This window comes from Chelonia mydas, chromosome 3 (genome assembly GCF_015237465.2).
Source record: "Chelonia mydas isolate rCheMyd1 chromosome 3, rCheMyd1.pri.v2, whole genome shotgun sequence".
Taxonomy (NCBI): domain Eukaryota; kingdom Metazoa; phylum Chordata; order Testudines; family Cheloniidae; genus Chelonia; species Chelonia mydas.
Window position 1 is genome coordinate 200,232,884 of NC_057851.1, and position 25,503 is coordinate 200,258,386.

The window sequence follows — 25,503 nt, forward strand, 5'->3', positions numbered from 1 at the left end:
TTAGCAGCGTGGGGGTGTTCTAAAGAGAGCTTGATGGAGGGGTGGTTGTGATGGAAATCTGAGGGAGTGGAATGAACACAGGAAAAAAAAAAAACCCCACCATATCACCTGTGGGCGAGCACTTTTTACAAAAAGATCACTCCATATCTGACCTCTGAGTCCTCATCCTCAAAGGAAACATGCAGAACACCTTCAAAAAACGATCCTGAGAACTTAAATCCATAACTCTGCTAAAGACCAAAAATCATGGACTTAAGACCGTATCTATGATTTTGTCTACAACTTTTGTTGGTCAGGGGTCTGAGAAAAACACCCCCCTGACCAACATAAGTTTCACCAACAAAAGCGCCGGTATGGATAGCGCTTTGTTGGCAGGAAAAGCTCTCCCACTGGCATAGCTACCACCGCTCATTAGGGGCAGTTTAATTATGCTGGTGGGAGAGCTCTCACTGCTAAAAAGTTGTGCCATTTTTCTAGTCTGAAGTTTTCTGGCTTCAACTTCCAGCCATTGGATCTTGTTATATCTTTGTCTGCTAGACTGAAGAGCCCTCTTATCAAATATCTGTTCCCACTGTAGATACTTTCAGCCTGTGATCAGTAACCCCAACCTTCTCTTTGGTAAACTAAATATAAATTGAACTCCTTGAGTATCTCGGTATATGACATGTTTTCCAATCCTTTCATCATTCGTGTGGCTCTTCTCTGAACCCTCTCTAATTTTTCAACACTTTTCTTGAAGTGTGGACAGCAGAAATGGACACACTGGTCCAGCAGTGGTCACACTAGTGATGGAATTAGGAAGAAACATCTCCCTATGAAAAAGTTATTCCATAATAGCCCATTATAGGGTTTCTTACACATTCTTTTGAAACATCTGGCACTAGTCACTGTCAGAGATAGGGTGCTAGACTAGATGACTTACTCATAAAATGGCATATATTTATGTGTATTTATAAAAATTCACTATTTGCAACATTGTAAGAATTTTTCCAGTTCTTTTAATAATTGAGAGGAAAAGCAAGTGTTTTTCTTGAATAATTTTAAAATGTAGTTGAAATTGATTTTATTCATTCTGCCTTGTATTGCCATGCCAAAAAGTTCTAAATTGTCAGTAAAATAACAAGGAAATGTTGAGTATACTGTATAACAGGTATCCATTAATAGTCCGAGTGTTCTCAAGTACACTTAGGTTTAAAGAAAACCATTCACTTTGAATCCTTGTGAAGTATTGTAATTAGCGAATTTGTTGAAATTAAAGCAATGGGTTTTTTTGTGTGTCCTAGACCCAAATTTTGTTCGGACATTTCTCACGACATATAGATCCTTCTGCAAACCTCAAGAATTATTGAGTCTTCTGATAGAAAGGTATGTGACTTTTTTGTATCTTCACTGCAGTGCTTGTTGCACTAGTCCATATGAGGAGGGATCTCTTTTTTTTTTAATGTGGAGTAGGATTAAAAATGTTTTTGTTTTTAAAATGTAACATTTTAAAAAGATGGCTTCAATTTTTGTCACTGGTCTCTCTTAGAAGTTCAAATCCAAGGATTATAAAGTCCAAAAGATTGATCCTCAACTGGTATAAATTGATATAGTTCCATTGAAATCGGTGGAGTTACTCTGAGGTACACCAAATGAGGATCTTGCCCCAAGGGTTTTGTCATTTTGCAGTCTGTATTGGCACATACTGTGACTGTGTTGCTGTCCTCTATTTTATGTAGTGGCATAAGATAGATATTTTTTCCAATTTAGTAAGTGGTTGCTCTACGCTTACTAACTGGTAAGGACCTGGTTTAATGAAAACCCTCTAAACTTTTTGACTAGTAGGGGAGAAAGCAGAGGTATCTTCAATTGAATCAAACTCTTAATAGTTTTGTTAGTGCATGTTCTGAGAGAGGTTAACCCAACAAATTACTGGTTCCTATTTACATCATTTAAATTAATGTAAAGGTTTAGACTTTTTTGTTTGTCCCATGCTAGGTTTGAAATTCCAGAGCCTGAGCCAACAGAAGCTGATCGTATAGCTATGGAGAATGGAGACCAGCCTCTTAGTGCAGAGTTAAAACGATTTAGGAAAGAATATATACAACCTGTACAACTGCGGTGAGTATTAGAGAAATGCAGATAAAACTTCTCCTTCGTAGAGTGCCTCTGCAGATTCCCACAAGGAGTCTCTTGTCATTCGTCATGAGCCACGGAGCCATTGACACAGTGGTAAAGTGCCTAGTTTATATCCAACAATCAGGAACCTGATTCCCACCTAGTAACACATCCTCAGTTTCATTGATTCAGCTTATAAAACAGTTATAGAACCACAAAGCTCCTTTCTTTACAATAGATAGCTCATTGGATAATAGCAACAAAAAAAAAAGTTATTTTCTTATAAATGGAGTTTTCTGAATGTATTGCCCCTGCAGATGCACGCTGATCCCTCCCACCTGCTGTCTACTTTGGAATCCTTCTGAAGACTCTGAGATAGAGGAGAAGTGAGGACAGGTTAAGGGGTCAGCTTTTATAAAGTCTTAGGTTCTAGAATGCTACGATGCAAATTAGGCACTAATGCTCCCTAACGGGTTTTCTGAAATCTGTGCTTCTGTGGCTTGAGGCATGGAGCAGCAAGGCTACTGTAGACTCAGTTATACTGGCAAACCTGCGCTTTTGCCTGTGTAGCTTGTTTCACTCAGGGAGCTATAATAAGCTATGCTGGCAAAATCTCAGGCGTGGTCTACACTACAGCTGCCGGTCGATCTAAGCGACGCAATGTGAGTTATGTTAGTAGCGTAACTCAAGTCGATGTCGCTTATATCTACTTACCACAGGGTCCACACTACGCTATGTCGACGGGAGATGCTCTCCTGCCGACATTGCTTCCGCCTCTCGTTGAGGTGGAGTACAGAAATCGATGGGAGAGCGCTCTCCTGTCAATTGAGTGTGTCGTCACTAGACCCGCTAAATCGATGCCACTGCATCAATTGCAGCAACACCAATTTAGCTCCATAGTGAAGACAAGCCCTCAGTTTTGCCAGTATAGGCTGCATCCACTCTAGAGGTGCTTTGCCAGGATAGTATATTGCTACATTTATACCAGCAAAGCACTCCTAATGTAGATGTGACCTAAGTAAGTAACATTGTTTTCTAATTGACAGCATTATTCAGAGCTTTCAGGTGAAACTAATATATAAATGTTTTCAAGGCAAGAACTAGCTATGTGCATTCTTTTGTGAATATTGAATGTGAAATGAAAACTGTATATTAGCTGTAATTGTTCCCTTGGTTCACCCTCCTGTATGGTCTAATTCTTACAGTAGCAACTGGAGATCCCATCTAAGCCATAGTGCGAGGCATTGTCAGACATAGACTAACACAGTCTCTTCCCACAGAGAGTTTATAATCTCTCCTTTAACGTTGTAGAGTGTTAAATGTATGCCGACACTGGGTAGAACATCACTTCTATGACTTTGAGAGAGATGTAGATCTTTTGCACCGATTGGAAGAATTCATTGGGACAGTAAGAGGTATTTATGATTACAATAGATATCAGCGTTTTAAAATATGTCCAGTGTTAGACATCTTTGTTATGTGGTGATGCTCCCTTACGGTCAGTGGATGAAGGAAAATGAAATGTTGGGTGCTTATGATAACTTATGTTACTCAGTGCATACCCTGAATTAACCTTTATTTAAAAATCAACTGCTGTTTTCATTCCCAGAAATACGGTGCCTATTCAGAAAAATATGATCCATGTTACTTAACTCTGGTCAAAATATAATTCTAGTTATATTGAAAATGAATTGATATAATTGAAAATTGCCAGCAACTGAGTGGGTAGTTTTGAAAGCAGGTCAAAATAGTCTTTGGTCACCTGCTTATTGGGGGAAATCCCTTTAGCTATAGTTAGGAGTAACTTTCATAAAAGCTTAATGGAGGAAACAGTGTACTCTAGAGCAGGGACTCTCAGGCTGTTTCACAGTGTGAACCACATCTTGAGAGGTTATCACATAGGCTGCCTCCCCCCCAGTTCATAATTGTGTAGCAAACCTTCCCCATTCATTTTTAATAATGAAACATCCCTGTGGCAGCTACAGCAGTCGCATAAAGGAAAAGATTGTTAGAAAAGTGTTTTAATGTATATTTAGCAGCTTGAAACAGGAAGAGAACAAGCATGTGACTAATCAGTTCACTGTGGATTGTCAGCAAATTCTGTAGACTGGCCAGTTTGGAAATCTTTGGTCTTGTGGACAGAGCATAAGACTGGAATGCAGGAGTTTGAGTGATTGCATGTGTCCATTCCACTTGAGGTGTGTGCGCACCCAGTGCACTAGATTTTTCCCTTAGTGATACCTGTCGGCACAGGACATATGCGCTTTGCTACCCTACACTGCTGTGCAATATTATGAAGGGCAGAGCTGCCCCCAACCTCCCCTCCGTTCCTTCTTACCACTCATGACAGTAGACAGAGCATGGTAGCTTGCTCTTGCAAGTGTTTTTTTTCCCTTGCTGGGAATTTGTTTTTCTAGTATCTGTAGCTGGTATTCATCTAGTAGTTTTATAGTTAGTTTAGATATGTTTAATTTATTTAGTATTGTTCTTGGTGTATATTTTGGTTTCCACTTGTCTGGGGGCTGACGCCCAGTACCAAGGCATCACTCAGTCTCCGGGCTTCAAGCCTTGCACCAAATGCTACGAGTTGATGCCAATAAGTGACCTGCTCTACAGGCATCTGAAGTGCCTCGGGGAGACTAATGTCTGGGACAGATGCCAAATCTGCAGGGACTTTTCCCTCACTTTTAGTTTGCGGATTAAGGTGAGACTATGTAACTGCCTCATGGAGATGGCACTGTGTCCACCTCCAGAGCTTTCCTGCCCAGATTGGGCACCAAGCGCCTTTACTTCTGTTAGGCGTGCTTCTCTGAACATTGTGGAGTCTCAGCACCCATCTTCTTTCCTGGTGCTAAGGAAGAAACAATGGTAGGGTGAGTTGAAGGATCCACCCTCTAAGAGATTGAGGTCCCCACCACTGTCAACCAACAAGCAGGCTGGGAAACAGGAAGGAGCCTCCTTGATGAGGAGACACTCTCTGGTGCAAATAACATGTTAGGCAGGGTCGTGTACTCCGGTACAGGTGCTGTTGAGACTGACCACTGCTGGAGCACCATCACAGCCAGGGGTACCGACCTCTTCAGTGCAGCAGCAACAGCATCAAGGGAACCTCTCAATGCCGGAGGCATAAGATGCGGCATGCAATTTCCTGCCTGTGTCAGTTCCAGCTTCACCAGCGGTTTAGGAGACTTCTTGTCTGGCACAAGTGAACACTCATTCTGACTCACCTGCAGGTAGAGCTCAGCTGTTGGGCACCTTCAGACCATCCTGCACCTGCTCGCAGGTGCTGTCAAGGGCCAAGCCTAGCATGCTTTCTTTGGTAGCATCTTCTGAGTGTCACCATTGCTTCTTGGCACTGAGAGATACTGCTCCTCCCTGATCAGGCGACTCGGGTTTATCACCTGAATAGTCACTCTTTCATCCTTGATATGCAGCTGACATTCTGCATTGGTCGGTGGGCATGGAGCTGTGGTTGGGAAGAAGCTGAGGTCCTGTGCCCTACCATTGGCCATATTGAAACCCGGGGGGATTCCCTCCCACCACTAGATCCTCTCTGCACCCGCCTCCCTCCAGATCCTCAAGCAGTGGTTGTAATAGTTCGCTGGAGGAGGCATGAAAGGTCAGGTCCGGTACCATGTTTGGTACTGAACAAGAACAAACTGGCCCAGTGGTTCCTTCAGTGGAATTGTGAAGGGAGGCTCCACCTCTGTTGAAGAGGGTTGCTTCCTCCCTGGAATTACAGGTAGAAGTAGTTCAGATAAGCATGCACAGATTGGACATTTTGGGGTCAGCAGGGGCCTCCTGAGTGACTCTCTCCATAAATGAGGATATTGTAGAACCCACAAAGGTGTTGTGGCAAACACCTTCATTGCCATCTACAGCCAGTAGGACTGAGAGGAGGTCTTAAACTCTCTGAACTGGTGAGTGTACCCTGCCAATGTACATATGAGAGTTCCTTTTGTTCCTCTACAATCAACACTGACTCCGGTTACAGAGACTTCTTCCCTAGGTTGGGAAACCCACCTGGGAGTCTCTGGTCTGGCCAGGAGATAGGTAGCTTTCCACATAAATGTGAGGTTGTTGAGAGCTCTCCACTTAGCTTGTCACGCTTTCCTTCCCCACAGAAAAGAAGAAATTTCCTAGTTCTTATGGACAATACAGCAGCAGTGATCTCTGTGAACAGACTAGGAGGGGCCAGATCGAATCTCCTGTGCTAAGAGGCAGTACAGCTTTGGTAGTTTTGTAACACCAATACACTTCACCCCAAACACCTTCTGGGTATTCAAAACACTTTATCAGATTGCTTGAGCAGGTCTTTCACCAGTCTCCGTGAGTAGTATCTCCAGCCAGATACAGTAAGAGTCATTTTTCAAGCATAGAGGTTCCCCATGTAGACCTGTTTACAACTCGTCACATCTGAAAGTGTCAGCAGTTTTTTTGTTTTGTTTTTAAGAGTGGGTCACAATCCAGCATCCCTGACAGATGCTTTTCTGTTACCCTGAAGGACAGACTCATGTATGCTTACCCTCCAGTTCTGCTCCTCCCCAGAGTATTATTAAAAATCAAGCAGGATCATGCTCGTACAATCCTCATAACACCAGTGGGGCCTTGCCAATAATGGTTCTCCACTTTGCTGAGCCTCTCAACTTGGGCTCCACTGACATAACCTCCAGAATCAGACCTGATCTCTCAGAACTACGGTCACCTCCTTCATCCTAACCAGTGACTCTTCATCTTACAGCCGGGATATTCTGTGGGAAGTACCTCAGGAGGTCCGTCCAAGGAATGTACAAAACATTTTTTTGAATAGCAGGAAACCACCTACTAGGTACACTTACCTGTTGAAGTGAAAGCAGTTCTTCTTGTGGTCTCAGCAGAAAGGGGTTTCTCCACTCTGGGCTCCTATACAGCATATCCTGGACTATTTGTTACAGCTGAAACATCAAGGTCTTTCCATCAGTTCCATCAGAGTTCACCGAGCAGCTATCTCCACTTTCCACCCTCCAATTGCAGATTGCGCTGTATTCTCCAAATCAGTGTCACTCAGGTTCTTAAAGGATCTGGACCATTTATTTCTCCAAGTGGAGTATCCCATCCCTCCTTGGGACTTAAATCTGGTGTTAAGTCTTATGGGTCTTCCCTTTGATCAGTTGGCTACCTGTTCGTTACTTCATCTTTTAACGAAAGTGAACTTTGTGGTGACAATTCTCTCCACAGAGAGTAGGAAAATTGCAAGCCCTGGTGTCTGACCCACCTTATACAGTCTTTTACAAAGACAAAGTGTACTTATGCCCACATAGACGGGTTGAGGGTGGCTCTGCCCCACAGGTACCGCTAATGGAAGGATCGTCAATGCTAGCACACTGGCCATGCACACACCTGAAGTGGAATGGACATGGTCAACACATCGCAAAGAACAACAGTTACAGAAAAGGTTAGTAACTGTTTTTTCTGGGGTTCAGTTTTCCCTTCAGTTCCGTGTGTGAAACTCCCATTAATTCAGAAGGAATTACGTACGTGCTACTACCAGGATCACTGGGCTCCTGCTACTATTTCTAGCTTTGCCGCTGCTTGGCTTTGTGTGAGTGAAACCCTGCTGTGCTTGTTTGCCCTTCTTTAAATTTGGGAGAATGCTTACTTACCTCAGAGTACTGAGGTATAATGTTTGTAACGTGAAGATTTAAAAAATGACATTGGCCTCTTTGAAGAAACATAGAATTAAAAGCATTAAATAAATGTTAACAATGTCTCTTTATTCCAGGTAAAGCTATGAAGAAATGGGTCGAATCAATCACAAAGATAATCTACCGGAAAAAGCAGGCACAAGCCATTGGGCCAAGCCACAATATTACTTTTGAAAGTTCACCTCCTGCAATTGAGTGGCATATAAGCAAGCCAGGACAGCCAGAAACTTTTGACTTGCTCACTTTGCACCCAATAGAAATTGCTCGACAGCTCACTTTACTCGAGTCAGATCTTTACAGGTATTTGTCCTCCATTGAAAAACTGAAAGTACTATACCACATTATTGCACAAACCCAAAATAGTCCCAAAATTACTTCTGCAGGCCTTCTGTACAGATCCCCACTATTGGCATGCCCCCTTGACATATGTTGTGTCATTAATTATGCAGCAAAGGAGTTTAAAGATGCACCACAAAGTGAAAATATTTGTATGTTTATATCATGGACATCAAGATATCTAAGCACCTATAATTAATGCATACTATTAATTTCACTATAGTAGAGGAGAATAGCTCCTGATACTTTGATATTTCCACAATGGGCAAATCTTTGAGAACCAGTTAAACCATTTCCCTTCATATCCTGGTTTGTAAAGCGTATTATGAACCACAGAGAATCCAACAGCAGTTTGTGAGAGGGGTGTCAATGAGGTTTAGACCTCATACTTCATTTAGAGCAGGGGTCTCAAACACGCGGCGCGCAACGTTATTTTCTGTGGCCTGCCAGCTCCCCACGGGGGGCCCCTCCCACCCCCCAAGCATTTACCTAGAGCGGCTCCGGCCCGGTGTGCACCGGGGCAGGGCAGACTCCCTCCCTCCGTGCCTGCCTGCCCTGCCCCCGCACCGCTCCAGGAAGCGGCCAGGACCTGGGGGAGGGGGCCAGTGGGAGCTTTGGGGGAGGTACCTGGAGGAGCGGCCAGGGCAACACACAGACCCCTGTGGCCCACCCTCCCAGGTCCCGGCTGCTTCCCGGAGCGGCGCGGGGGCAGGGCAGGCAGGCAGGGAGCCTGCCCTTCCCCCAGTGCGCGCCAGACCGGACCTGCCCCCGAACCCCTCCTGCAGCCGAACCCCCTGCCGTGAGCCCCCTCCTGCACCCCAACCCCCTCCTGCACCCGAGCCCCCTGATGCACCCTGCATGCCTCCTGCACCCCATGGAGGCAGGGAGGGAACGGAGTTGGGGTGGGGATTTCAGGGAAGGGGTGGGAAGAGGCCAGGCAGGGGCAGGGCCTCATGGAAGGGGTGGAGTGGGGGCGGGGCAGCAGGGGGCAGGGGTGGTCAGTGGTGCGGCCCTCGGGCCAATGTACCAGTCCTCATGTGGCCCTCCTGGTCGTTTGAGTTTGAGACCCCTGATTTAGATGAAAGGCAGTTACTATTAATGTCAGGTTTCAGAGTAGCAGCTGTGTTAGTCTGTATCCGCAAAAAAAACAGGAGGACTTGTGGCACCTTAGAGACTAACAAATTTATTAGAGTGTAAGCTTTCGTGGGCTACAGCCCACTTCGTCGGATGCATAGACTGGAACATATAGTAAGATGTACACACAGAAAAGTTGGAAGTTACCATACAAAGTGTGAGAGGCTAATTAGTTAAGATGAGCTATTATCAGCAGGAGGAAAAAAAACCTTTGTAGTGATAATCAAGATGGGGGGGAGGGATAGCTCAGTGGTTTGAGCATTGGCCTGCTAAACCCAGGGTTGTGAGTTCAATCCTTGAGGGGGCCATTTAGGGATCTGGGGCAACTATGGGGGATTGGTCCTGCTTTGAGCAGGGGGTTGGACTAGATGACCTCCTGAGGTCCCTTCCAACCCTGATATTCTATGATTCTATGGCCCATTTAGACAGTTGACATCTTCAGCTGTCTAAATGAGCCATCTTGATTATCACTACAAAAGTTTTTTTCTCCTGCTGATAATAGCTCATCTTAACTAATTAGCCTCTCACAGTTTGTATGGTAACTTCCAACTTGTGTGTGTGTGTGTATATACATATATGTATGTATGTATATGTATGTATGTATATGTATGTATGTATATAAATAAATATCTTGCTATATGTTCCATTCTATGCAGCCGATGAAGTGGGCTGTAGCCCACAAAAGCTTATGCTCTAATAAATTTGTTAGTCTCTTAAGGTGCCACAAGTACTCCTGTTCTTTTTACTATTAATGTGTGTGTTTAAATATTTGTTAATTGATACCGTGATGCAAAGAGCAAACAGAAGCAAAGGAATACCAATCATTTTCTTCATTCAGTGAGTATTTTGATTTTGAGATCATGGTAGTTCACGATAAGCTAAGTATTTTTTTCAAGCAATGGTCCTTCACTAAAGTAAAATTCACTGATAATTAAGACTTTTTTTGGAATAATGGTAGTCTTTTTAAAAAGTTTTATATTATTGTGCTTTATTTTTATTTTTTTTTATAATTTCTTTTAGAGCTGTGCAGCCATCAGAACTAGTTGGAAGTGTGTGGACCAAGGAAGATAAAGAAATTAATTCTCCCAACCTTCTCAAAATGATACGGCACACCACTAATCTCACTTTGTGGTTTGAAAAGTAAGGGTGTTTTTTGTTCATTTTTTAAATCTCTACTTTGGAATGTTAGTGGATCTATGTAGTTCATTCAGATGCTTCCTGAGAGGTAGCCTTAGGAGAAATTTTGCCTTGGCGAATCCTCTACTCGGGCAATGGCTAAATGTTTCAGTTTGTCTCTGAGAACAACTACTTGTAAGTAGGCTTGGCAGAATTTGATTTTAATTTTTTTTATAATTTCGACAGAAAATATGTGGTTTTTTTAAGCACTGGTTTTGATTTAAAAAACGATAAAAATGTTCACAGTTGCACAAAATTATGGGTTTTAAGCAATTTTTTTTCAATTTTTATCTATGTAAACTTTCACAATTGTGGAAAATTATGCAAGGGTGTCAAACAATAATTTAATGATCATAGATGTTGGGTTTCAGATAGTTAAAGCTTTATAACTGTTAAAACACAAATTGTCAACATCACATGTCAAAATACACAAAGTAAATATCCTTAAATGAAACTGTAAGTTCTCAAGCAGCATTTTTCTTGCTTTGCCTGTCTATAAACTTTTATCATCAATGGAAATATTTTTGTGTTGGTTTGTGTGTATGTTGAAATCAACATTTATCAGCTTTTATTGATAAAAATCTAATCCTTCGAAGACTACTTCTAATATTCCCAGCTTTTTAACCTGAGAAATGGGACCTAACTTGTTCTAAATCTCCCTCCTGTTGTTTGGTGGGCCTTTTTGTATCTGTTGAAACATTTCAGAACGGTACACTTTGTGCTATAGCTGAATCTTTGTTGCTTGGCAGAGTTCTGGCTCTGTTTTATTTCTACAAAATTAGCATTCTGTTTGTGTACTTAGATGCATCGTAGAAACAGAAAACCTAGAGGAAAGAGTAATTGTAGTGAGTCGGATAATTGAGATCCTGCAAGTTTTTCAGGAGCTGAATAACTTCAACGGTGTTCTTGAAGTTGTCAGTGCTATGAACTCTTCACCTGTGTATAGACTGGATCACACATTTGAGGTAGGTTATAATGTTTTCAGTTTTCAATCTAGAAATTGTGTTATAGTTAAGTTACATTCTGTTACTATAAATGTTTCTCCTTTCAATAGCGCATTAAGGATGGTAACGGGCTCTTGCACTTTGAAGGAGCCTTTGCTTTTGTACTTAATGTTCGCGCTATCTGGACTCAGCCACTGCCAATCACAAGACAGAGGAGAGACTAAAAGGGGCTGAGGAGAATAAAGCAGAAAACTAGAGTGAAGGACTAAAGCAGAGAGATGGATGGGAGTTAAAAACCTGAAAGAAACTGAGGAAGAACAAAAAGAAAAGGAGGACTTGTGGCACCTTAGAGACTAACAAATTTATTTGAGCATAAGCTTTTGTGAGCTACAGCTAACTTCATCGGATGCGTTCAGTGGACAAACAGTGTCTTAAAGGGAAGATGAAGGAAAAACATTTCAACTGATATTTTTTTAAAATATTCAATACAGAAATTTTACAAATAAGGGGAAACAGTTAATGAAAAATATGGAAGAATAGATGTACCAAGACTCAAAACTGAAGGAAAAGAAATGGGATGTAGGAAATATTTGTTAAAGCTCCTTGTTAGACTTTCTAAAAAATGCTGTTTTATTACAGGGTCAGAGCAAATACTACAATTAAAGGTTGCAAAACGATCACTATTATAACTCCTTATTTTCAGATGCTTACAGCTTTCTACAACTTTTTTGCCTTTTGGGCTGAATTTCTGACCAAAGATGAATGTTTCTGGAAATGTTTACTAAAATTCCTTCAATCACTTTTGAGTTGTTGGGGAGGAAAAAACCCAATGATGGTGAATCCCCAGATGTACTGCACATGTGTGCATAGGTATATTTGTAGTGCTGTACCTAGTCCTCTGAACTCCTCCAATTATGACTTCAGTTATTTGCATCATCTGAGGATTTAGTCCTCCGTGTAGGTCATTTGATGTCGGGGATCAGCTGAACCATTGGCAAGGACTACATACCTGTGCATAAAGCAGGAAAAGCGAATACTTCAACAATATGCAGACTGCACCACGAATATAAGTGTGCAGCATCCCTGGCTTCCTCAAGGGAAGTAAAATCACCATGGAAGATTGAATGAGAGTGTAAAATATAGTTATAAATTTCTGTGTAATGTCAGAGGTGGTTACCTGTCATTCCAGGGGTCCCCAAAGTGAATACAATGGTAAGTAAGGCAGAAAGACATGGCAAATCACCAGACCCCACTCCCTGAAACCAGTAACTGGCAAGATTGAAAATAAAAGGTGGTTTATCAGAAAGGCATAGGCAGATTGATCAGAGTAGTGGGTGTCTGGGGAAAGAGGTGGAACGCACCAGCCGCAGGAAGCAGGAAAAAAGTTTGCATCTTCTAGCAGGTTCCCTCCATACACTTTAGCATAGGATCCATACCCAGTTAATTGGGCTGCTTGACCTATACTGACATGTGAATGCGTAACTGAATTTTCCATAGGTATTTGCAGGATTTAAAGGTTTTAGAGGTATACTACCAATATTATGATTGACAGGAAATCAAGGCTGCATGCATCAATAATTTACTTAGCTACTGTAATAGCAAGATTATGGTCAGGGGCTGAGGGGTATGTATGAAAGTCAGGCTTTTGTGAAGAGCCCTAGCTGACCTGGGTTGGAGGTTCAATGTCCTGATTCTTATACCCATATAGCTCTTTTCATCTCTAGATCTCAAAGTATTAGTATCCCATTTTTCAGAAACTGAGGCCCAAAGCGGTTAAGGCCCAGAATTTTAAGGGTATTGAGATGTTGCTGTGCTAAGCGTTGCAACACCAAACTGATTTAGGCTGTTACAACAACACATAAATGCCTTTAAAAATCTGGGCCTGTGACTTCCCCAGGGTCACACAACTAGGCAATGGCAGCTGTCAGTCCTGGTCTTGTGGATGGGGTACTGGACCACAGTACCCTCCAAACTAACCTATCTGTGTATCTTTTCAGCAAATTCCAGGTCGACAGAAAAAGATTTTAGAAGAAGCTCATGAATTGAGTGAGGATCACTATAAGAAATATTTGGCAAAACTCAGGTCCATTAATCCTCCATGCGTGCCTTTCTTTGGTAAGTAGGTTTGATTCGGGATGAGCAGTATAAAAGAAATGTCAGTTAGTGTTTGCCAAGGACTCGACAGAAATACAAGCAGAAGTGAGAAGTATATTTTAAAGGTTTCAGAGTAACAGCCGTGTTAGTCTGTATTCACAAAAAGAAAAGGAGTACTTGTGGCACCTTAGAGACTAACCAATTTATTTGAGCATAAGCTTTCGTGAGCTACAGCTCACTTCATCGGATGCATCCGATGAAGTGAGCTGTAGCTCACGAAAGCTTATGCTCAAATAAATTGGTTAGTCTCTAAGGTGCCACAAGTACTCCTTTTATATTTTAAAGGAACACTGAGCTTTAGGTCTAATCAGTTTTTTAAAAGAAGTTAAACTTAGTTTCAGCTGTCTCTGACTGTAACACATTTTCTCTCCCCTACTGCTGTGTGAAAGAGCCACACAAATGTGTAGTATGACTGAATATGCAGAGAAAAGAATTTCTGACCATCTTGGCTAATAGATATTGATGGACCTATCCTCCAGGAACTTAATTCTTTTTGAACCCAGTTGTACTTTTGGCCTTCACAACATCCTCTGGCAGTGAGTTCCACAGGTTGACTGTGCATTGTGTGAAGAAGTACTTCCTTCTGTTTGTTTTATACCTGCTGCATATCAATTTCATTGTTTGACCCCTGGTTTGTGTTATGTGAAGGGGTCAATAACATTTCCTTATTCACTTTCTCCACACAATATATGACTTCACAGACCTGTATCATATTCCTCCCTTAGTTGTCTCTTTTCTCAGATGAACAGTCCCAGTCTTTTTGATCTCTCCTTACACGAAAGCTGTTCCATACCCCTGATCGCTGCTGTTGCCCTTCTCTGTACTTTTTCCAATTCTAATGTATCTTTGAGATGGAGCAACCAGAACTGGAAGCAGGGGCCTACCATGGATTTATATAGCAGCATTATCATATTTTTTTGTCTCCTTATGTATCCCTTGCCTAAGGGTTCCTAACATTCTGTTCGCTTTTTTGATTGCCACTGCACATTGAGCAGATGTGTTCATAGAACTATCCACGATGACTTAAAGGTCTTTCTTGAGAGGTAACAGCTAATTTAGACCCCATCATTTTGTATGTGTAGTTGGGATTATATTTTCCAATGTGCATTACTTTGCATTCATCAACATTGAATTTCATCTGCCGTTTTGTTGCCCAGTCACTCACTTTTGTGAGATTCCTTTGTAACTCTTCGCAGTCTGATTTGTACTTAACTATCTTGAGCAATTTTATATTGTTTGCAAACTTTGCCACCTCACGATTTACCCCTTTTTTCATATCAGTTATGAATATGTTGAACAGCACTGGTCTCACTACAGATCCTGGAGGGGACTCTGCTATTTGCTTCTCTCCCCAATGAACACTTAACTATTTATTCTTGCCCTTTCTTACTCATCTTGTACCCAGCTACTGATGCATGAGAGGACCGTCTCTCTTATCCCATGGCTGCGTACTCTGCTTAAGAGATCTTTAATGATGGACTGTGTGAGAGGCTTTCTGAAAGTCCAAGTCCACTGTATCAGCTGGATCATCCTTGTCCACATGTTTTTTGACCCCCTCAACCTTTGAATAGGTTGGTGAAGCATGTAAATGTAAATTTTCCATTTACAAAAGCCATGCACCCGAGGACTCATGATGGACCCCGCAGGTCCAGTGCCCTCATCTGTAGAGTTCCATTCTCTCTTTAATCCTCTTGTTGTTCAATATCTCCATGAAACCATTAGGGGAGATTGACACAGCATGAACTAAACTGCCAGCAGTACGCAACAGTGGCTAGCTCCACATCGCTTTCACATCAGGCATAAAAAGCTTCATCTCCATTATCCAGGGCTTGGCTCAGATCAGTAACTGGCTGGAGCTGAACTGAGAACGAATAAGGCAATGCTAGTGAAAGGAAGGAAACAGCACTCTCCACTTCTGTCAGCTCATTGAAATTACATTGCCTCACAAAATTCAAACATAATTAGATTTCCCTGTGGTGTGTGCTTTATAAGTGGGAGGTAAAGAAATAGATTGATCTTGAGAGTCTCATGCAAACAGGCAGTTTTCAAGGAAAGGGTTAAGGTATTGCCGTTATTTGTAAAGCAGACAACTCTGTCATTGATTGTGATAGGGAAAATTTTGTTTTAAGACTGCACTTAAATCTATGGTGGTACAGGTGTGCCATAAGTAATCCACTTGCCCGAGAGGTAGTAGCTAGGTTAACAGATGAATTCTTCCATTGACCTAGTGATGGCTACATAGGGACTTAAAGTCATCTTAGCTATGCCACTCAAGGGTTTGGATTTTTCACACCCCTGTGCGATGTACTTATTCCAACCTAATTTTCTAGTATAGATCAGGCCTGCGTAATTAAAATACACAAGTTTAATTCTTTAAAAGGGCTTCATATTCCAGCTATATTGTTTATTTCCTCATAGTTTTGTACTGTAGTATCTGAATGTTCTTCTTCTCTTCACTATTTTAGGAATTTATTTGACTAACATCTTGAAAACAGAAGAAGGCAACCCTGAATTTCTAAAGCGACATGGAAAAGAACTTATAAACTTCAGCAAGAGAAGGAAAGTAGCTGAAATAACAGGGGAGATCCAGCAGTACCAAAACCAGCCATACTGCTTACGAATAGAACCCGATATCCGAGTAAGTTGCATTTTTGTATGCCAAAATATTGAGAGCTTCTTTGTGGTGATTATTTCAGAAATAATTTTAACAGAGAAAATCAAAGGAATCTGTAGAGCAGGCTGTTTGCTCCTGGATCTCAAGTTACTAGCGTGACACAGTGCAGGATGACCTTAGATCATAGGTTTTTTTTCACACTAGAAGACACCGGTAGTAGCAAGCAGTACATGAGGCTCCTCATCTGCAGACCATCATGAGCCACTGACTCCCAGTACCTTGGCCAGAAAATTTTTTTCTTGGCAAAGGTCAGCAGAGCTGTGTCATTTTCCACGATCCATGAATGAGAACCCTGCATGTTGCTATCATGACGGAAGCAGAATTTAGGTAGTTTTCTCTTCTGCTGTATTATAATATGACTTCTCCTTTCTACATTGAAGTTACTACAAATCCTAAAAAGAAAAATGTCTTTAATGTAAATTGGCGCTTTCAACCCTGGTTGTAAGTCGTTTCTTACATACATCACTAAAATGAGGAAATACGGTGTTTTAAGTCAAGTCCTAAGGAGAGGTGAGGTGACGGGGGAGGGATAGCTCAGTGGTTTGAGCATTGGCCTGCTAAACCCAGGGTTGTGAGTTCAATCCTTGAGGGGGCCATTTAGGGATCTGGGGCAAAAATTGGGGATTGGTCCTGCTTTGAGCAGGGGGTTGGACTAGATGACCTCCTGAGCTCCCTTCCAACCCTGATAGTCTATAAACGCACATGGGTTTTACTCATGTCCTCCCAAGTCAGTGGATTTCTGTGTGTTGGCAGTTTGCAAGATCTTGTCCCTAGTTTGTCAGAGTAACGAAAATTGTGAAATGAGTAATGTCACTTACATTTGATATTTTGAATGATTTTTTTTTAAAAGTTCATGTAATTCACCTAATGAAATTTCATGTAATTCACCTTTGCTGAATAGTACTTACATAGTACTTTTGAAACCATTGGGACTACTTGTATAATAAAGTATGTAGAATTTGCCCCATGATAGTAACTTATACGATGTAATCTTCCTAAACTTCCTGTGTTTCAGAGGTTTTTTGAAAATTTGAATCCAATGGGAAATAGCATGGAGAAGGAATTCACAGATTATCTGTTCAACAAGTCATTAGAAATAGAGCCGCGAAATTCCAAGCCTCCACCAAGATTTGTTAGTATTCAGATTTAATTTTTTTCTTAATAACTTCAAAAATGTTTCCCATAATGCAGCAGAAATTGTTTTAGAATTTATATGAATAATGATGAAGCTGCATTGAACTGATTTTGTGATGGAGATGAAGGTAATTTGATATTTAAAATGTATACTTTCAATTCACTGCAAGGTTTTTAACTGCACAATATTGGTATTTGGTATCACCGCAGCCCAAAAAATACAACTATTCCCTCAAATCTCCGGGTGTTCGTCCGTCGAACCCAAGGCCTGGTACCATGAGACACCCTACACCGCTGCAACAGGAGCCAAGAAAAATTAGTTACAGTCGCATCCCTGAGAGTGAGTCAGAAAGTACAACATCTGCCCCAAATTCTCCACGAACACCATTGACACCACCCCCTGCCTCTGCTACTTCCAGTACTACAGATGTCTGCAGCGTCTTTGATTCAGATCCTTCAAGTCCTTTTCATTCAAGTAGGTGCTAAAGCTAGGAATGCATTTAAATAATTAGGACTGTCACAGATGTTTGTCCTATTTTATGATCTAAACTGATCATTTTGGTCCTTCAAATTTGCTATATCTGCAGATGTTTTTGCCTCCTTGCATAATGGCAGACAGTCTCAATGCATTTTTACTTAGATTACTATTATCTTTTCTTTTTTTAAAAGGAGTACTTGTGGCACCTTAGAGACTAACAAATTTATTTGAGCATAAGCTTTCATGAGCTACAGCTCACTTCATCGGATGCATGCAGGTATTTTCCACTGCATGCATCCGATGAAGTGAGCTGTAGCTCACGAAAGCTTATGGTCAAATAAATTTGTTAGTCTCTAAGGTGCCACAAGTACTCCTTTTCTTTTTGTGGATACAGACTAACATGGCGGCTACTCTGAAACCTGTTGTTATCTTTAAGTTTATTTTTAAGTGAGAGATTGGATAGGTTAGGAATCTTGCTCATAAGTCATTCCGTGTTCTCTTCCATATTCTGCAAGAGCAGAATGTGGAAAGGGCCGCATCTAGGGCATCACGTATTTCACGATTCTGCAGCAATGGAATTTGCTGCCAAACCACTCCTTGATGCAGAATTGTGCTCCAGAATCTAAACTTCCATTTTAAAAAATTACGGCCCAGATGGAAAGTTTGTGGTGAATTCAGCATCAGGGTTTTGCAGTTGGGACGCAGGCTGACTGGTAATCTGTTATTGGACAATGAGGATAAAAATTAATTTACCTCTGCTGCCTAATTCATAGGGAGGCAGTGTGGTGTAGTGGATGGAGCACTGGACTGGGACTTGGAAGACCTGACTTCTGATCCCAGCTTGGCCACTGATTTGCTGGGGTGACCTTGGACAAGTCACTTCTCCTCCCTGTGCCTCAGTTTCCCTCTATGCAAAATGCCTATAATGATACTGACCTTCATGGTAAAGCACTTTGAGATCTGCTGATGAAAAGCACTAGATCAGTGGTTCTCAACCAGAAGTATGCATACCGCTGAGGGTACGCAGGAGTCTTCCAGGGGATACATCAACTCATCTAGATATTTGCCTAGTTTTACAGCAGGCTACGTAAAAAGCACTAGCGAAGTCAGTACAAACTAAAATTTCATACAGACAGAATGAAAAAGTAAACAGTTTTTCAGTAATAGTTTGCTGTGATGTATTTGTATTTTTATGTGATTTTGTAAGCAAGTAGTTTTTAAGTGGAGGTGAAACTTGGTACGCAAGACAAATCAGACTCCTGAAACAGGTACAGTAGTCTAGAAAGGTTGAGAACCACTGCACTCGATAAGAGCTTAGAAGTATTATGATGCCAGACCTGCCTAAATGTTCTCAAGAAAAATGTAGGTTAAAAAACATAAAGTTTGCATGAAATTGAATAATATTTTCACACAATTCCCCCTTCCATCAGTTATTCCTAGACACACAAATACAACAGTTCCCTCTCTCCCTGTTCATTCACTACCAGGCAAAGAGGGCTAGTCATTCTGTAGTGCACATATTATTATTATTATTATTATTATTACCTAGTTTTAGAGCAGTTTTCATCAGTATACCTCAGAATACTTTACAAAGGGGAGAAATATCACCAGCCCCATTTTCAGATTAATATAACAGGAGCACAGGGAGGTGAAGTGACTTGCCCATGGCAAAAGCCATTCAGCTGGCCAATTTCAGAGCTGGGAATAGAACCCAGATCTCCTGAGTTCCATTCCAGTGCCCTGTCTGCTGGGCTGTCCTGTCCACTGAGTCACACTGCCTCCCATAAAATAAGATGTTTCTGCATCACTGAGATGCCCCATAGGTTGCAGGGTCACATCTACCCTTACAATGCTGGAGTTACGCCAGCACCTCCAGCCATCACCTGTATTTTTTGGTAATGAGAGTTTAGAGGAAGGGAGAAGTTGACAGAGAGCCAGAGAGAGGATCATAACATAGCAATGCAAGTTGTTCTGGAGCCAGAAATAGAAGACTATATATTTCGTAGGTAGCTTCCTTGTGTAAAACTAGAGTATCTCCATACTTTACAGCTGTTCTTTTATGAGCAAGACAAAGACATGATGATGATGTGCTGAATTATCTCCCTTGCATTCGTATTTCAGTAAAAGCAAATTGTTGCTAATTAAGTAGTCATTAAAAGCAATCAGAACAAATAAAGGGCAGATAAAGTACATCATGTTGAAGGTTTTTGTTTTTAAATATCCATCAGGATCTGCATCTGTGTCGTCCATAAGCTTTACCAAAATCTCTGATGAAACTTCTGGTCCTCCTCCTGTTCCTCCACGGAGACGACCAGAGTCTGCCCCAGCAGAATCATCGCCTTCAAAGGTGAGAAATGTGTGGGCATTCAGGATGAAATTCAATATGGATGAACGCAAAGTACTCCACTTAGGAAGGAATAATCAGTTGGACAAATACAAAATGGGAAATAACTGCCTAGGAAGGAGTACTGCAGAAAAGGATCTGGGTGTTATAGTGGATCACAAACTAAATATGGGTCAACTGTGTAACACTGTTGCAAAAAAACCTAACCTCATTGTGGGATGTGTTAGCAGGAGTATTGTAAGCAAAACATAAGAAGTAATTCTTCCTCTTCATTCGGCACTGACAAGGCCTCAGCTGGAGTATTGTGTCCAGTTCTGGGCACCACACTTCAGGAAAGAGGTGGACAAAATGGAGAAAGTCCAGAGAAGATCAACAAAAATGATCAAAAGTCTAGAAAACCTGACCTATGAAGAAAGACTGAAAAAATTGGGCTTGTTTTGTCTGGAGAGGAGAAAGGGGAGGGAAATGATAAGTCTTCAAGTACATAAAAGATTGTGACGACGAGGAGGGTGATAAATGGTTCTCCTTAACCTCTGGGGATAGGACAAGCAGCAACGGGCTTAAATTGCAGCAAAGGAGGTTTAAGGTTGGACATTAGGAAAACTTCCTAACTGCCAGGGAACAGATTCCCGAGGAGGTTACCTAACCCGTTCTTTCCCTCTTTTGACTTGCATTCCTTCCCTCTTGTTGTCAGTATTAATTGTGTTGAGTATCTGGTCATCATTAACCCTTTTAGTGACGCCTGAAGTAAAATAAGCATAAAATGCTTCAACTTTCTTGATACCATCGGTTATTAGTTCTCCTCTCCCGCTAAATAGAGGACTTATGCTTTCCTTTCTTTTGCTCCTGATGTATTTAAAGAACCTCTTCTCATTGCCTTTTATGTCCCTTGCTAGATGTAACGTATTTTGTGCCTTAGCCTTTCTGATTTTGTCATACAGTATTCTATAATGCCCTTAGCTGGCAATGGCCTACAGTATGCTATAGTTCCGTAGGCTGTCGGTGGGACTCATGCTTCTGAGTCACGTAGGTAATTTTGAAGATCCCACCCTTTATTCTTTCTTCAGGACAGAACATCATTCATTCCCTTTCCTATTAGACAGTATCTGCCTCTCTCTTCCCTCTCATTCTCCAGAGGGTAAAAGCCTTTGGATTTTACTCATTCCTGAGTCTCTTGCTACAAGAGGTGCCCCAGCTGAGCTGGTATCAGCTTAGAAACTCTGCAGCACAAGATCACTATGCCTCCTGCAGCCTCCAGTACTTCCTCCCCTGTCCCCCACTGCCCTGTATCTTCATTCTCTCTCAGCCTGGGTCCTCTCTCCCCTGCCCCCTCCGATTGTTTAACACTTGTTGGCTGTGTCTTGTCTTTAATTGGACATTAAGTGTGTTGAGGCAGGGATTGAGTCTTTGAACATATTCATATAACATGTAGCACAACCAGGGCCCTGATCCTGATTGAGGCATTGGGGCTATCATAATACAGATGATAACCCTTGAATTAAATGTTTGTATACTTCAGATTACTTCTGCGCATCTGGACAGTCCACCAGCAATTCCTCCTCGACAACCAACATCAAAAGTCTATTCGCCAAGATACTCCGTGCCAGACCGGACCTCCATATCTGATCCTCCTGAAAGCCCTCCTGTATTACCACCACGAGAACCTGTGCGAACTCCTGATGTTTTCTCTAGTTCACCACTACACCTCCAGCCACCGCCCTTAGGTAGAAAAAGTGAACTTGGCAATACCTTTTTCCCAAACAGTCCCTCCCCATTTACTCCCCCACCCCCTCAAACACCTTCTCCACATGTAGCACGGAGGCATCTGCCCTCCCCTCCTTTGATACCGCAGGACGTGGACCTCCATTCTGTTGAGGGGCCACCTGTCCCTCCACGACAAAGCACTTCTCAACATATCCCAAAGCTTCCTCCAAAAACTTACAAACGGGAGCACACCCATCCATCGATGCACCGAGACGGACCACCCTTGTTGGAGAACGCCCACTCCTCCTGAATTGTACTTTGTGCTGGGAGTTGCATTTTCTTGGCACTACGTCTGTTGCTGGCAATGGATGCACTGAACCTGCTGGCGCCAAGGAGTTTGGATGCATACTCCACGCATTAAAAACTATGCTAGGTTGGGAATGCAGTGTACAGAAACTGAATTGCAGAAGCAGACGTGATCAACTGATAAACTCGCTGTTCCTATTGTAGTATGCAGGATGCTGTTCTAAAGAAATTGGACAACTGATTGTACCAGAAAACTGACTCAAGGGACTTTTCTGGCCAATAAGCGGAGACCGTGTTTTGTGTAATGATCTCTAATGTCCAGTACGGGAATGGAAAATATAGTCTTGTATCCATCAGTTCTATACAGTAACACAGTTATTAGAATGAAAACATTATGCACTTTTTTAAAAATCTCAAAACAGGGAACTTTATATCCTTCTTAATTTCCTTTTTACTTTACTCCCTGCTTTAAAATACTCTCCTAAAATCATGAAAAGGACTGTGAGGAAGATCTGTGGTACCTAACCATGTTAGAACTAAGGCATAGCACTGTATTGCGGTCCTGTTTACAAATTGTTACAGTGAATAGTATGGGTACCTAGGCTTCACCAAAGAGGTACTTTATTATTATTTTATTAAATATTATGGTGCCAGTTGAAAAAGAAACTATTGCCAGGAAGCATAATGGGTAATTAATGCTTTCTTTAAACAGAGCAGATTAAAGTCTTATGTCATTAAAATGACAACGAAATTTAAAAAAACAGCACTATTGTCTGAAATATTCTACTACGTTTAGAAGACTGTTAATCTATGCTAGGTTATATCACATTCTTGTTAAGGTTTACTGATAATCCATTTCATGGCTTGTAACTATTCTTCTTTAATCATGCCATGAAAACAGTCACTTGTGAAAAGGGGCACTCACTGGCCATCTTCCATAGTTATTGTCATGTTTTACTAACCATAGATTAATCAGCATACGTAGAATTGCCTTGCATTTGCATAAATCATGTGTATATAGTGAATGTTGCATAAATATGCTTGCATATTGTTTTTAATTTAATTGAAATAAAGATACACATTTGTTTGGCTGACATACGTTAAATTATTACATGGACAAATATACAATTCAGTTTTTCAGTTAAAAACACTGATAAGAGGATAAAAGCACATATTGTGGTACACATTTTTTCATAATTCAGTATATGTATTTTAGTAATAAAGAACAGTCTAAAGAGAAATCAGGTTTTGGCATGTGAAACAAAGTGTAGTTAGAATGACAAAGCTGGGTTATTCTCAAAGTGAATTACTGTACATGTTTTTAAATTTCTAAGACATGTATGTAGTTTGTTATAGAATTTCAAACTGTCTTAAAAACTATTAATCTTTACAGTAGCTCTTTACTATGTCAGAAATGTACATGACAGAACATTTATCTGCATAAATATCATGACATGGATTATCCATAAACCTGTGTACTACTCTTCTGATTCTAACCAATACTGTGACAGTAATGCATGCCAGTTATTGAAGAAAAGAAGCTTTATTAATCTCCTCTACCATAATGTTTGTGAAGTGTGCAGTATCTCATCTTTATTAAGACTCATGGGTCGTAGTAAAATTATATCATGTTTCCTGTTGGATAAAATCAAAATACATTTCAGCAACCCAGAACACCATGTCCTTAGAGACAGTTTTAGTAGAGTGAATCATGATGGAAATCTATTATTTTAGTGACTTTCTACAATGCCATTAGAGTAGTGGAATATGCACCATGATACTACAGTTTGGTCTTTACATTTCAGAAAGTGTTTCGATTTCATCAGCATTAAGCAGCATATTTTGTCATAGCCAAACGTTGAGAATTTGTCAGTTGTATCTTTGTGTATATCTTTAACATTTCTATTTTGAAACATGTTTTCCTGCCCCCTCCCCCACCAAAAAATGTACCTTTTTCCTTTATAACTAAGATTTATAAACTTGGCTTCAGAGGAGGACATTCTTACATATGTACTTTATATAATCCTATCCTACAAGAAATGTAAGTGAAGTTCCCAGTTCTTCAAATCTAACCAAGAGTAATGAATACCCTTGGTGCAATGTCTTAGAAGTTGCTGACTTTCCAGGAGAAAGCCAGGGAGCTCTCCAATGTTAGTCAGATGTTCAGAACCCACTTCGCTTGTCCTCTACACCCAAAACCATGGTCCCTGTCATCACCAAGGCAGGCTAGATAGGTAGAATGGCCTAGTGGATAGGGCACTACAGTAGTGTGGCACGGACCTGTGTTCGGTTCTTGGCCCAGCCCAAGCCTTCCTGTGTGCACTAAGGCAAGTCATTTAATATTCTCTGTGCCTCAGTTCCCCATTTGCAAAATACTGCTAATACCTCCCTACTTTACAGTGGGGTTGAGGATAAAAATCTGTAGAAGTTGATTAGACTCTCTGGTGATGAGGATCATATAAAAACCTAGATTAAATTCCTTCGGAGCTCAGCAACACCTGCTCAATCATCCGCTATTTACCAGCGTACGGCACACCTCCAACGTGCTGCCTGAACCTCAAAGTGTGAAAACCCAGTACCAGAAATCAGATCCCTGTGTCTAGGAGGAGAACGTTGAACACAACTGCTGAGCCACTGGCCTCTCTCAGAACTTGTCAATTTTATTTGTATTTTCAAGAAATAACTTTTTTTTTATAAAATGGAAGAATTTCACATTTGGACAAGTTTGCACTGGTTACTGGTTATGGGGGTTAGAGCAAATATCCCTGAATACTGGCAGGGAAAATGGCATCATTTTTATTGTTCATATTGCCAGATTGTTGATAAAATGATCTTGAATAATAGCATGGAATAATGAAACATTTTAAGCCAACAACTAGCTAAATGGATTTCTGTCTTACTGCCGACCCCAGATTTAAAGTCTGACACTGCTCACAAGTCAGAACTGTACTGTTGCAGAGTATTGGTTTTCAGCTATTGGGTGCTTGCATGGGGCGGGGGCATAGGAGAAATTAAGTCCATTAATGAGACACGAAAGTGCAATATTTGAGCAATGTTTAAAGTCTCTCCCTAAAGTCTGTCTGATTTAGAGTGTAGTGCAGCAGTGTAGGATAAAGAGAAATCCAATCTTTTTCTTTTTTTCTCCAGAAGTGAAAATTGGGTGTTAAAAAGAAAAGTTCTCCATGCGTAGTTTGTAAATGTTAGCTTTTCAGATGCCGAAAACTTCATTATAAGTTTAACTTGAAATAAAGTGCAAGGAAAAATTATTTAACACATGGTTGTTAGGCAAGGAATTACTGTCGTCATGGCACTCAACAACCCAGGCATGATTTTGTAGT

General features: G+C 41.2%; 1 protein-coding gene across 3 annotated transcripts in view; it reads left to right on the plus strand.

Annotated features, from left to right (window-relative positions):
* Positions 1–23,259, plus strand: part of SOS1 (SOS Ras/Rac guanine nucleotide exchange factor 1) — a 92,546-nt gene extending 69,287 nt beyond the window's left edge. For 2 of the 3 annotated variants that reach the window (XM_037896250.2, XM_037896252.2), the window contains 12 exons: positions 1,284–1,365; positions 1,978–2,100; positions 3,409–3,512; positions 7,859–8,081; positions 10,272–10,391; positions 11,230–11,392; positions 13,369–13,486; positions 15,991–16,163; positions 17,215–17,331; positions 17,544–17,808; positions 20,040–20,158; positions 21,675–23,259. In XM_037896250.2, the coding sequence (XP_037752178.1) occupies positions 1,284–1,365; positions 1,978–2,100; positions 3,409–3,512; positions 7,859–8,081; positions 10,272–10,391; positions 11,230–11,392; positions 13,369–13,486; positions 15,991–16,163; positions 17,215–17,331; positions 17,544–17,808; positions 20,040–20,158; positions 21,675–22,169 (2,102 nt within the window). In that variant the 3' untranslated portion in view covers positions 22,170–23,259. The remainder of the gene's footprint in view (positions 1–1,283; positions 1,366–1,977; positions 2,101–3,408; positions 3,513–7,858; positions 8,082–10,271; positions 10,392–11,229; positions 11,393–13,368; positions 13,487–15,990; positions 16,164–17,214; positions 17,332–17,543; positions 17,809–20,039; positions 20,159–21,674) is intronic. The other variant, XM_037896251.2, reaches the window with a different exon arrangement.
* Positions 23,260–25,503: the final 2,244 nt, after the last annotated feature.